At 43.5% G+C, this 14259-nt stretch overlaps 1 protein-coding gene across 3 annotated transcripts in view; it reads right to left on the bottom strand.

Moving 5' to 3' along the window:
- MAGI3 (membrane associated guanylate kinase, WW and PDZ domain containing 3) overlaps nucleotides 1-14259 on the bottom strand; it is a 229229-nt gene that overhangs the window by 10686 nt on the left and 204284 nt on the right. For all 3 annotated transcript variants that reach the window (XM_032881404.1, XM_032881406.1, XM_032881405.1), the window contains exons 16-17: nucleotides 8991-9176; nucleotides 336-438 (exon numbers count right to left, since the gene is read on the bottom strand). In XM_032881404.1, coding sequence (XP_032737295.1) covers nucleotides 336-438; nucleotides 8991-9176 — 289 coding nt within the window. The remainder of the gene's footprint in view (nucleotides 1-335; nucleotides 439-8990; nucleotides 9177-14259) is intronic.

Below are 14259 nucleotides of genomic sequence, written 5' to 3' on the forward strand. Positions count from 1 at the left end.
TTTTCAACAAAGGAGGAAAGAAATAGGTACAAATATTGCTCTGGTCTGCTCAGGTAGTCCAAGAAGAGAGCAACGCATGTGGTTCTGCGGCTTTCCTACCAAAGTTACGAGGACCGAGAGTAGCCGAGCCAGACGCTGCTGTCACTTTTCTTTCTAATCCCCATCGTCAGGCATGACTGGATAATTGTTGTGCCCTGGGATGCAGCTGGCAGGAGGGAGGAGGTACCGAGGAAGGGGAGGGTGTAGGAAGGTAACTGAAGGTGTACCTGTGTGGGGGTGTGAGTGGGGCTGGGTGCTGAGGAGTGGGGAGATGAGAGAAAAAAGACCAGCCTCACCTGTCCCCAGCCACGTGGTTGGCCTGTGACTGTCCCATGGGTCTGTGCTGTAGGGCTGGGCTTTGCCTGGCTGAGTTTGTTCCTGATGGTGGACCATGATGCTCTGTTCACGTGAGAAGACAATAAAAACATGACTTTGTACATAAAACTGTAAAGGCCAAGTGGTGTGCAAAAGTGAGATTACGCTAGCACACGGTTCCAGCCTTCCTGATTCGAGTGACTTCGGCGCGGACAGCATGGCAGTCAGCTGTCTGGAATCGGAACGTTAACATTTTTTCCCCTGTGGCTTTGATGAATGCTCATGTTTGAAGAGAACAGGAATCGTATCCTTTTGACCATCCATACCACACGAAAATCAGAAGTGTACACACTCGACAGCATTATCTAGAGGGCAGAGCGCCAGGAACTATCCTGTATTCTATTCCATGGGCTTCCAGAGCACACACGCCACAACAGATAAACAACCCTAGACAACAAAGATGGGTCTCACGAGTGCTGGGACGCAGAAGCCAGTCTGCAAACCACACACAGATCTGTGAACCTGCATCTTTAATATTGGAGCCATTATTTTGCCTCACACGAATACCTAAGGCAAACTTCTAGAACCATCCCAAGAGTTGACAGATGTTTGCCAAGACTTCGCTGCTTCTGTTTTCTGAGAGCACAAATGCAGCAGGAAAAAGTTACTATTTCTTTCTGTATCATCGCCAGCAGCCCCAGACCTTCTTGAGGGCAGGTTGCATAACTAAGCACGGTAGAAACTGCCTGCATCGAGATGGCAAGTCACGAGAGGTACCAGTCAAGAGAGATTCTTAAGGCTGTCACACTCGAATTTGTAAAGCTGGAACTGTCGACTGTTTTATCCTGTCTATATATTAAACACAGGATATTTAAAATAACAAGAGAGAGGGAGCACAGCTTAGTGAATAAGACCATGAACTCTGTCAAGACTGACAGGGGTTGATCATTTACTAGTTGTGTGGTTTGTTTTTTTTTTTAATTTTATTTTTTTTCAGTGTTCCAAAATTCATTGTTTATGCACCACACCCAGTGCTCCATGCAATATGTGCTGTGTGTTCTTGAGGAAATTACTTACATTCTCTGTGCTTCTAATCATCCCATCCAGAAAAAGGGAATTATAGCCACTTTGTGGGGTTATCGTATTAAACAAGCTTTAAACAGCACCTGGCATATTATATTCATTATATAAATGTTTCTATTATCATTATCATCATCAAAATGATAGTCTTATCCGGGGCTATATTTCTCTTAAAGTGTACATTCTGAAATATTGACCTTAACAAAAGTTTGTTCAATGCTTTAAAATCAAGTGCTTAGGAAGGAAGAGTGGAGTATGAACTTTTTTTGGGGGGGGTCCCTGGAAATTTGTTGCTCTTTTAAATTACTATCATGAATTTTGTCTTCTTATTTAGCTTAACAAGCTACTTAGGCTGGCGCTCCTTGCTGGTCTCCTTACCAACCCCACTCTGCTTCCTGGATTCCAATCCTGGCATACAAACTGAAAACCCATCCTTCCTCTGCCTAGCTGAAAAACCCATGGTAACTTTTTATTGCTCGTAAGATACCATCCAGACTCATCATCTGGGCACTTGTGTCTTCCCACTTCATCTCCTGTTCAAAATGTCACCTCCTCTGTGAAATCTCACCTGGCCACTTAGGCACACTGTCTTCATAGCATTTTCCGCCTTGTGTCAGAGCTAGGAGAACACCTGTTTCTCCTGCTCGACCGTGAACTCCTTGATTGCAGGAATCACACCTCATTTACGTTTATATTCCTGTACCCACCAGAAATTCCCAGAAGTCCTTCCACTTTTGCTCACTGGGTACATCAATTTCAAGTTACCTGCCTCTAACCTTAAGTGCCCATTACATAGCTGAATTCTGATCTGTCGTAAATTCATGGCTACTATTAAGGGAATGGAAACTGATGGGAGAAATTACTTCTATCAACAAGATGACGACTGGGAGATACTTGCACCTTTGTAGGAGTCCAATTTAGAAGTCCAATTTTTTGGCTTCCTAGCTTGGCTGGCGCAATGGGTGTTTTAACTTCAGGACAGGAAAAAGCAGCTGATCAATTTCCACCTCTCCTCTACCTTTCTCTGAGGATGGGCGTGTCACTGCAGCATCTGGGACCACGAATTGGTTTTAGTCCCATATTCCTTCCTTGTCCTTGAAAGGTTAAATAAAACTTCCTATCATTGGTATTTTTTTCAGTTTTAGTCCTTCAACCCATGCTACCTGGCTTCTCCAATTTACTTGTGTGTTAAGAGCTGTTCCAATTCTCAAAGTTAAATATCCTACGACGCCAAACAGGCCTATGTGCTCTGTTTTCTCTGAGATTTCTTCAGATAGTAAACCCATTGCTTAAGTAGATCTCCCTCTCTCAATGAGAATTAAACTTTTGCTAGAGTTTCTGTGTGCAATTATTTAAGAGAAAGTATAGTATCAGAGGAAAAACACAAAATTTCATAGTTAAACTACAGTGATAAACATTATAATGTACCATGAATCATCCTTTGCAAGAACAATGAGAATCTTATGAGGGTACTTTCTAAAACTCTACTCAAGGACACAAAAGATAATCTGAATAAGTAGAGAGACATCCCATGCTCTTAGGTGGTATGACTTAGTATTTAAAAGTATACATTCTTCCAAAATTAATATATATTCAATATATCTCAATAAAAATTGCAGTTGGATTTTTTTGCAGGAGCATTATAATTTCTTCTAAAATTTTATACAGAAAAGTTTTATGAATTTCTAGTCAAATTTGGAGTGTGTATAGGGGGTGACTGGGTAAAAACCTCCCTCAACAGACAGATATTAGCATACACCACAAAGTTAAAGATTTTTTTTAAAAGCATGTATGGATATGTATACATGCACTTACACACTTTAAAAATATATTATATACATTACTGTGAAAAATGTGTATGTAAATTAACCCAAGACCAGATGAGTCAATGGAAGGGAAGAGCTAGAGACTCCTGTTGAAAGGGGAGGTACAGGAGTGGTGGTGACATGGACCAATGAGGAAAAGAAGTAATCTAACAGCCTGTGCTAGAAAAACCCACTCCATATGAGAATAAAAAAATACAGCTGGATTCCTCCCAAAACTACACATAAAAGGGAGGCTCCAGATCAATTAAAGAACTAAATGCAAAATTACAAATCAAAAAGATGATGATGTAAGAGAAAATCTCTGTGACATGGGGTGGGCAAGGGTAACTTCTCTGAAATGAAACTTCAGAAGCATAAGTCATAAAGGTAAAAATTGGCTAATGGGATCGCGTCTAAATTCAGAAGCTCTGTTCAGTGGAGGGCACCATGGTCAAAGTTAACATACAGATGACAGGAAAAGATCTTAGTACTTTCTCAGACTAAATTGTACTTTCTCAAACTAAACTCCTGCAAAATTCCTAAGGAATCTCTAAATATCAACAAGGAAAAGACCGAAATCCCGCAAGAAAAGGCAGTCAAGGATGTGAAGACGCAATCCAATAGAAGAAAAAAACCCCAAAGACAGGCATCTGATGAGATGCGCAAATTCATGGGTAATAAGAGAAATCCAAGTTAAACACCAATGAGGACACTTCCCATACTTGGGCCGGTTCGGAAGCAGGCTTACGCCCCATCCTGGTGGATGCGTACAGCTCTAGAAACGTCCGTGTTCTGCTGCTCAGAGTGTAGGTACGGCAATGATGGGGGACAGTTGGAAGCACCTGCTCAAATTAAGCACATGCCTACGCTCTGATAGACCGACTTCACTCCAAGAAATTCCTACACTGTTTATAAGGTACACCTATGTAGGCATGATTATCAGGAGCGTGAGTTATGAGGTGGCTGTCTGGGGGGCGGAGCGGGCGGGTAATGTGTGGTAAACACATACCATGAAATTGTTAAGTCGTTAAAAGCAATTGATTATATTCCTCCAGCAAAGTGGATAAATCTTAAAATTGGTGCTATGACACCAAACAAAACACAGATTAATCAGACTTCATCAACATTAAACTTCTGGGCATCAAACGGCAGCATCTAGAGAGCGGAAAGACGACCTGCCGAATGGGAGAAAATGCTTGCAGGCACAGGTCTGGTAAGGATCTAATATCAGAACATATAAAGAAGTCTTATAGTTCGACAGTAAAAAAGACAATTAAAAGGGAGGAAAATACCTGAACCTACATTTCTCCACTGAAAAATCTACTGATGGCCAAAAGCACATGAAAAGGCTCAAGGTCATTAGTTGCTGGGGAACCAAAAATCAAAATCACAATGAGCTACAACGTCACATGCATGGGGGGAAAAAAGCAGATGAACGAATAAATGTCCTGTGAAACCCTGGCTTGGATCCTGGAACAGTAATGGGACGCCAAAGAAACAAACACACGGTTCTGAGAATGGGGAGAAGAAAACCAACATGAAATCTATAACACAATCCTATGTAACTCAAAAATAAATGCTAACACACACACAATTATGTTTTTTAAAAATAAACCGAGGCACACACAACACACTGGAATGGTTGCCAGTGGGAGCAGGGAGGGAAATGACAGTGGAAAATAGAGTCAAATGGGGACAAACAGATAAATAAACGGAAAACAAAGCCAAAAATTGGTGGCAATGCTACCAGAGCCATTCTATCGTGGCCCTGGGGAGCCTGGGTGACCTGTGTCACTCTTAGACCTGGGATGGCCAGAACCTGACACGAAATCAACGTGGAAAAATAGTACATTTTGCAGATTTCTTTACAGTCGGCAAGAAGAGCCAGGCGCGGTCCACTGCCGTCCTGTTTGGGAACACAGGTTGGTGTGGAAGCGGTGGCCGGTGGCGCGGCAGCGGGCCAGGCCGGAGCCTCGAGCTACCAGTCGGTGGAGAGTTTTATAGCAGATGTGACACGTGCCTTGGGAACTTGGTTAACCCATTTCTTTGGGCAAAAAACCTTAACGATTCAATAGTATCTGGTAAAAGGGAAAAAACAGGATGGAAGGACCACGTTTTCCTCTTTCCAGCTGTCTTATCTATGAACAGCGAGCGGCTTCTGGACCGCAGGGAAGGAGTGCCCAAGGGGAAATGCTGCAGCTCTGAGCTGCAGATCTGAAGGTGTGATTTCTGAAAACAGCTCGAGGGCGATGAATATTCATTTGATTTGTCGGTGTAGTTGAAAGATTTTATACTGAATGTAATGAGAAACTTGGAAGACTTACAAACTCCACGAATGGGACTTTTATGGACAGAAGAGACATTTTTTCCTGAGAAGAGGAGATTCTGACTGTTTCCCTAGTTTAATAACACTTGAGTATACAATAAAATAAGGTGTAACACTGAAATGTGATTTTGATGTGTCAAATGTGATTGCATTTTAACAGGCTGTGTCTACATATGAAATAGACTATTATTTTTTAAGATTTTATTTATTTGAGAGATGCAGTGAGTGAGTGAGAGAGAGCGAGCACATGAGCAGGGGCAAAGGGAGATAGAGACAGAAAGAAACAGTCTCCCTTGCTGAGCTGGGAGCCTGACACGGGGCTCAATCCCAGGACCCTAGGATCATGACCTGAGCTGAAGGCAGACACTTAACTGACTGAGCGACCCAGGCGCCCCTGAAATAGACTCTAAAGCTTGTACTGTTGGGGGGTTTCCTTCCACTGTTCTATTTTGCCTAAAGACAGACTGGCACTATATAGAAAATCTTGAGTACGTCCATAAGTATTTGGACCACAGCGTCAAAGCTAATTTTTCCTTTAAGAAAAATGCCTGAGCAATCTTGGATAACCTCTCAAACACCATCAACAATAAAGGGTAATTTTGGCCCCCCAATTTTTTTTTACTAATTCTCTTACTGAGCCCTTTATCCTGGAGCTATTGGGTGTGTGGTTCTTGGGTTGGTCAGCAGTAAGATGCCTACAGATACTAAGAGTAAGCTTTTAAAACATTTTCTAATGACTTGACAGAATGATTTTAGGTCTTGCTTTTTATTTTACATTTCATTTTTATGTATGTCACAAAAATGCTGGCTGTGGTGGACTGGAAATGTCACTGGTCCTTTTGACACATGGCTAGAGAAACACTGAGCACCAGGACTGCTGGCCCCACTACTTGAGGGAGCTTCTTTCGCAGCTACGTGCCAGGCACACTGATGTGAGTGTACTACAGACCTCATCCTCCAAACAAACCTAAAATGCGATCTCCTATGATGCTGATGCCTGCTTTTCTTAGTGGGTCACAGAACAAATTTAAGGCTAAAAAGCAAGCTCTGGAGAGCGAAGTAATCATAGTGAGGAAAGGGAGATAAAGAAACCCGCCCCAAAGTCCTTCAAGAACTTTTTTATTGAGCACTTACTATGTGCCTGACACTGTTTTAGGCCCTTGGAATTCAGCACTGAACGTGACAAGACGTCTAACTTCAGGAATCTTGTGACTCTGCATTGTGGCGGAGGGGAGAGGGCAGTAAACAAACCACAGGTTCACGCATCTCAGGCAGGGATCAGTGCAAGGAAGCAAAGTCGAGCAGGGCAGAGCGTGAGAGGACTGGGGCGGGCAGGGTCATCCTGGATACTGTGGCTGGGAAAGGCATAGCAGTCAGGAGTGCAGATCCTGGGGCCAGTCTGCAGACTCCCACTCTGCTTCTGTCAGGAGCCTTGTAACTGTGGGCAAGTTCTCTAAGTGCTGGGAGGCTCAGTGTCCTCATCTACAGAATGGGAAAACAATAGTGCCTACCTAGGATTAGTGTGAGCATGAAACAATTGAACAGATGTCAAGTGTTTGTAACACCTGCCATAGTGTTAAGTGCTTACTAAATATGGGTACTCTGTCCTTAGGAGGTGAGATGTGGGCAGAAGCCCGGATGTGGGGGTCAGTCATGCAAAGATGGGGTGAAATGACCCAGCTACCATTAGATGAGCACCTCAGGGCACTTATGCAGACAGGTACATTTTCCACTGTAATCTTCATGGAGATCCTGAAATAGACATTATCAGCTCCACTGTACAGATTAAAAACCTGCAGGGTAGAAACCTTAAGTGGCTTTTTCAGGTCATCCAGCTAGCTGATAGGTGTCCGTGAACGATGTCTGTTCCAGGCCTCACTTCTTCTATTGGGCATCTAATGCCTCTGAGCTAGGTACTGGCACAGAACTGAAAGTCTCCGGACTTTTACTTTGTTCTTTTGTTCATTCATCCCCTCATCCATTCATTCATCCACTGAACTCATTTCTTCATTCAAAACATAATTACTGACCACCTACTAAGTATCTACTAAGTATCTAAGTATCTAAGTATCTACTAAGTAGATACATCTACTAAGTATCACAATCAACTGGTAAGATTCTCTTTGTCTTCTAAGCGCAGAGCACTTCAGCAGGAAGACCATCACACAGGAGCAATGCTCAGTGAACTGCGGGGTGGTGGAGTGCGGGGGAGCTCACAGGACAGAGCGGGGGTTACCCATGGGCACAGAGGTCGAAGAGGCCTTGCTCTGCAGCGGATCTGGAAGGAACACTGGAAGATCAATGTAGAAGGAAGCTGGGAAGAAACTCACAAAACACTTTCTGTGCAGAGAATGGGGAAGCACTTGGGCTTCTGCAGGGGGGATTTTAAGGAGGAAGGAGCAGCAGAGTCTGGGACAGAGTCTTGGCAGAGCATGGACCAGACTAGAAAAGGGAAATGGGCCAGGGCAGGGATGTCGCCAGGTCCAAGGGCTGGAGAGCTCACATGCAGGTGGAAATGCCCCTCTGGGCGCTGGGATGGCAGCAGAGTCAAGTACTACCTTGGATATGCATGAATGTGGGAGAGAAGGGCAGTGGGAAGAGCAAAGAATGGAAGAATCAAGAACAAAAAGACCCCAAAACTGATGACACTAGAAGACCATGGGGCACCGTGGGCCATGAACACCCATTACAGTACACGGGGTTTGAACAGGAAAGATGGACGGACTCGCCCTAATTCCGCGCTTTGGGGCTTCCCCGCTCTTAGTTTTGCAAACTCGGGAGAAATGAGAGGCGCATTATGCAATCCTTACCTTGTAATTCATGAACAAAGAGCATGAACGGGTGCTGTTCAAAATTCCTAATTAGAAACCCTTAATGACGAAAAGGCAGCTCTAAAGCAAGGCAAGACACTAAATGCATTTTATGCCCCATTTACCGGCTGCTCCTATGCACTGCCCGGCCCCCCATTTAGACAGCGCCTCACAGAACACAGCCCCGGCGGTGAGGACAGGCACACCGGGCCTGGCCCTGACACGAAAGGCTTGATAGCAACAGTGACTATCTTTGAATCTTTAGAGGATTTCCTCTCACTCCAGCAAGCAGAAACTGAACAAATTATTTTAAGAAAATAAGATCTGAGAAGTATGACCAATCTCTCTCCCTTCTGGATGATTGCCTCTCCAGCCTGTAGAGAAACGGCCACCACTCGCGAGCCGGATTCCTTATCTTGAGCTACTGACAACTTCTTAATAAACTGTCACTTAAATTCATTCAGTGGAAGAGGCAAACGAGGAGACTCCAGGGTATCTAAACGGTTCTATCACAGCAGTCCTGCCGGCGGTGCTTGAAGGAGCCGCTGGCTTCCGCGGGCTCTGTCCTATGTCACTCACACAAGCTTGTACAAGGCGATGTGACTGGCTCCTTACCTTCCTCAGCAACGACCGTAAGTGTGACGGTGACACCAGCATCTTTGATCAGCTGAACAATGTTATCGTGGGACAGTTCCACAATGGACTGCCCGTTCACCGCAGAGATGTGATCTCCGATTTTCAGCTTTCCACAGCGATCCGCTGGGCTTCCCTCTATGACTCGGCCGATTTTGTGAGGAATAACTAGGGGAAACAAACGCCCAGGTTTTTCCATTATTTAAGATACGTTAGCGTTGGATTTATCATCATTTAAAAATTCCGCATCATAACATCAAAAAATGTTCTTTAAATGTAGGGCAAGAAAGTGTCGCCTGTGGCCATCTTACCCGGCGGTGACCATCTCCATGCAGTCCTCGGCTCTGGGCCTGCACGCATGCACACTCCTTACATGGCGGCAGCCGCAGCACGTACACCTCTGGGCTGTCTTTCACTCACCGCGAACCTCTCCCCAGTTTTCTCACTGCCCTCCTAACACTCCTGTTTGAAGGCTACCGACCTCCCTGATACATTACTCTCTCATGAAGCGGGTGCTCCTTACTGATTGCTGGCCATGCAGGCTGCGTCCTGTTTTGGCTATTTCAGAAACTGCCACAATGAGACCACCTTTGGTTCTGCTGAGGGGGCTTTTACTCCCACAGGGGGCCTTGTAAATAAATGCAATTCAAATTCAAGGTTAGGACTTGGAGGTTACTGCTCAGAAATCCAGGCACAGTGAAATGACTGACCGATAAAACAAATCCAAAATTCATTCCTTTTGTGTGTGCCTTTAGATTTTTTTTTTAAATTAGAAAAGCTGAGGGGAATCAGAACATGAGACGTTTAAGGCTGAGATTATTTGGCTCATGGATAAACTCTTGCCCTAACTGCACAAAGCAGAGTTGAAGACATTTGCAAAGACACGCCACACAGTTCTATGGGCTCATGATGCTTGAAAGCTTTCCTAGACTCTGAAGACACTTGGCTGTTCCAGCTTAAAACGAGTCTTCAGACCCTCTGAGGAAATCTTGTCAAAATATCTTTCACCCCTTTAAAAGGGGGCATTTGCATTGAGAAACAAATGTTCCTTCCATGTTCCTTAAGAATTTCCTTCCCCGGGTCAGTAAACTTGTCGGGCATTTGTCTCTAGCGGACTACTGACTATTACAAATATGGATAATTAATATTTAAAATGGCACTTTGAGTATGTTTAATTTCTATAGTAAAATCGGCTCCTTATATTTCTAAGTCATGGCAGGTGTATGTCAGGGACATTGAAATAGGCTTTCATTTGAACTGAAAGTTATTCTTGGCTATGATTTATAGCCCCACAGACAGGGGCACTCCCCTGCTCGTTCAGGATTCTACGGTGAGAGATTTTATCCTAAAATAGAGGACATCAACGTTGGAAGCAAGTGCCTTTTAGCTCTGAATTGTATCAAGCACTTATACCATTTTCTTTAAAGCAAAGTAATCAGAAAAGCGTCTGGGGTAGTGGGCCATGTCCTGTGCCAGTCAGTATGAGCGATTCACAGAGAGGACAGCAGGTCAGAAGCGTGTGCTACAGGGTCCCTGGGAGGCTCAGTCGGTTAAGTGTCTGCCTTTGGCTCAGGTCATGATCCCAGGGTCCTGGAACGGAAACCCTGGGATGGATGCCTCCTTTTCCCTCCCCCTGCTGCTCATGTTCTATCTCTCTCTCAAATAAATAAATAAAAATTTTGGAAAGAAAGAAGGAAGAAACTAACTTATGCTGAACCAGACAGTGGCCCTGTGGTGACCTTCTACCTCAATACCTTAGCATTTTTCCTGAGAAAAGATCTATTGGGACATGGTGTTCATTCTCGATGAGAAGGAAATCATTCAGCCCCTTGGCATACTGAAAGGGTTTGTTCAGACTTGGGAAAGCATCAAACGAAGTGAATCTCTGAAGTCTCAGTGGTTTCCTTCTCATCACGTGAGACATGTGCTCAGAAGGAATCGGCAAATCTTGGGACAGAACTTCCCGAAGGGTTAGTTGTCTGGGCGAAGGAAGGTAAGAGTAGTCAGATTATCATATTCTCAGTGTTGACAGCTGTATTATCGAAACAGTTAAAAACAGCAGAGAGACCAGTAGAAGGATAACTTCTGAACAGACTGGGAAGTTTTCAGAGTAACCCTGTAGAGCACACAAAGCTAAGGAAAAGTCTCAAGTCCTGTCTTGCATTGGCTGGTATACCAAGTCCACAGGCATTGGCCATAAAACCAGTTTATCCATCTTCATCTTTGGCCTAAATCTGTCTCCCAGACTGGAATGTCCAGCTGCTGAGGTCACTGTAGTGCTCTTAAAACATTTCTTTCGGGGAAAGAAAGGACAGTAACTGGAAATGTCCCCTCTCAAAGAATCCTTTGCAACCAGAGCTGAAAAGTATAAGATAAGAAAGAGAAACACTAAAACCTCTGAAGCACCAGCAAAGCAAAAACTAGCTAAGTCCTTTTCATCCTAAACACACAGAGGTCTTTTCTAGGTACTCTGTTCACTGAGCACTGACACAAGCTGGGGCTAGGGCAGTAAGGGTGCTGTACCCGGATCCCTGATCTTTGAAAAAGTCGACCGCAGAGAATCTCAGAATTTCTTTTCTTTTTAAGATTTTATTTATTTGTCAGAGAGAGAGAGCACAAGCAGGGCAAGGTCGCAGAGGGAGAAGCAGACACCCTGTTGAGCCAGGAGCTCAAAGTGGGGCCCGATTCCAGGACCCTGAGATCATGACCTGAGCCAAAGACAGACACCTAACTGACTGAGCCACCCAGGCGCCCCAACAATCTCAGGATTTCATGACAGGTGTCAGAGATGCTGCCAGGAACTCTGCTTGGGACAGATGTCACCAGAAAATACATTTAATCAGAAGGAAGAAATAATCCGTCCCGAACAGAGTACCAATCTACACCAAGACAAGGTCCATAAAGAATGAGCTATTCTGGGGCGCCTGAGTGGCTCAGTGGGTTAAAGCCTCTGCCTTCGGCTCTGGTTGTGGTCTCAGGGTCCTGGGATCGAGCCCCGCATCAGACTCTCTGCTCTGCAGGGAGCCTGCTTCCTCCTCTCTCTCTGCCTGCTTCTCTGCCTACTTGTGATCTCTGTCAAATAACTAAATAAAATATTAAAAAAAAAAAAAGAATGAGCTATTCTAATATCTTTCCTGCCATTTCACCCGTGCTAACTCTGGTCTGTCCACACCTTCTCTGTAAGGCAGTCCGCAGCTACTGCTCAGTCTCTGTGAGTGAAATCTCCTCACCCAAGCCCCTCCACCCCTGCCCCAGCACCCTCCTTCTATCTACATGAGATGCATGAGAATCCCAAGAAGAAGGCTTGCAGGGCTCAACATTCTATGAGATTATCAACTAGCATTTCAGTGAAATTACCAGTTCTGGGGTTGCGCCAATGACTGAAAAGCTCAAGGACTTTACACAAAATTCATGGGTACCCGAAGCCTAATTTACCATTCAGGTTGATAATTAATGAGCTGCAAACACTCATTTCCTGCTACACATGAGCTGCTGCTTCGATCTTACATTTTAATTGGGCTTTCTTTCCCATCTCGTTACTCAAGTATTGATAAACTTTTTAAAGTTTCTTAAAGAAAAAAAAAAAAAGGCAAGAGACAAACAATTTTATAAATAACACAATGGCCAGAGCAGCAGAAGCTCCAACAGTCACCGGCAGCTTTTAGTAAAGGTCTGGGCTAAGGGCTCACATGCGTTATCTCCTTTAATCCTCAGACTCCTCTGAGACAGGAAGTGTTAGCATCATCCTCATCTCGAAGAGGAAACTGGAGCTCTTGGAGGGTAAGTAATTTGCCCGAGATCAGACCACTATTAAAAGACATAAGCGGGGCTTGAAGCCGAGTTTGTCTGATTACAGAGCCCAACAGCTCTAACACTATCTTACACAGAGACCAGATCTGTGGTACACAAACCCATCAAAATAGTAAGAAACAGGGTGCCTGGGTGGCTCAGTGGGTTAAGCCGCTGCCTTCAGCTCAGGTCATGATCTCAGGGTCCTGGGATCGAGTCCCGCATCGGGCTCTCTGCTCAGCAGGGAGCCTGCTTCTCTCTCTCTCTCTGCCTGCCTCTCTGTCTACTTGTGATCTCTCTCTGTCAAATAAATAAATAAAATCTTTAAAAAAAATAGTAAGAAACAATTAAGACGAATAAATATAAAAATAATTTGAAAAATTTAAATATAGACAAGCATACACCAATAAAAACAATATACTTAGTATATATTAAAATGCAATGTATATTTTAAATATCAACAAAAACTATAAAAAGGTTAAGCCTATATAAATAAGGCAACTTATTCTACTGAATTTCTCTTTATTGCTTTGTTTTATGGTGGACCCTAGGCTCTTCCCTAATTTTGGCAGTCCTAGAAAAGGAGTATCGTCGGTATAGAAAGCAGTTAGCATCTCTCACAGTGAGTAATAATCTTGCACTGTTTTTGTTAATCTGAATGCGTGGGATTATTGTATGGCATTAGAATAAGAACATGGTTAACTAAAATGGTTATTTGGTTTGGGAAATCCTGATTTCCAACGCTTTAACACAAAACCCACCAAAAATCTGCTCTCTTTCATTTTTCCAACACAGGCCACATAATCATCTTCAGAGCCTCAGTGACAGTTCCAGTTCCAAGGGTTACCATAGCAACTGCTTTTGGAAAATGGAAACTAGTATCAGTGAGCAGTGACCTGATACTATAGTAATAACTCATCCATGTCATAGGATCTTCTTCCTTTACACACTTGCATTAATTTTAGCAAGATTTTTGCAAATTGGTGTGGCTTCCAACACTCCTGAAAAGGGGTTTCTTCTTTTTCTAAGATTTTTGTGACCATCTAGTCTAAAAGGATCTCACCACTCAGGATATAATCAAATCCACTGGCAAAGGCAAGCACATGTTTTCCTGTGGTCAAAGATGTTTACCATTTGACTTGGAAAAATAAAGTCACCAGACAAGTATGATAGATCAATCTCAATTTCTGGTTCTCATCTTACATTCACTTAGATCTTATATTTAAAGATGATTATTTCTTAGAAACATAAAGGCAAAACAAATACTTGATTTGCCAGATTGTAACAGCCCTGAACATACTAGAGGTAATTCCTCCTTTGTTGAAGGAATTAATGTATACATTTGTCCTTCCCAGATGACAATATTCTGTTAAACTGGGTTCAGGATATTTGGATTAATACTTAAAGTTCTGACAAAATTTTTACCTTTCAATGATGCATCTATAAAAGATAAGAATGCCTC

This window comes from Lontra canadensis, unplaced genomic scaffold, assembly GCF_010015895.1.
Source record: "Lontra canadensis isolate GAN:19392208 unplaced genomic scaffold, GSC_riverotter_1.0 scaffold75, whole genome shotgun sequence".
NCBI lineage: Eukaryota > Metazoa > Chordata > Mammalia > Carnivora > Mustelidae > Lontra > Lontra canadensis.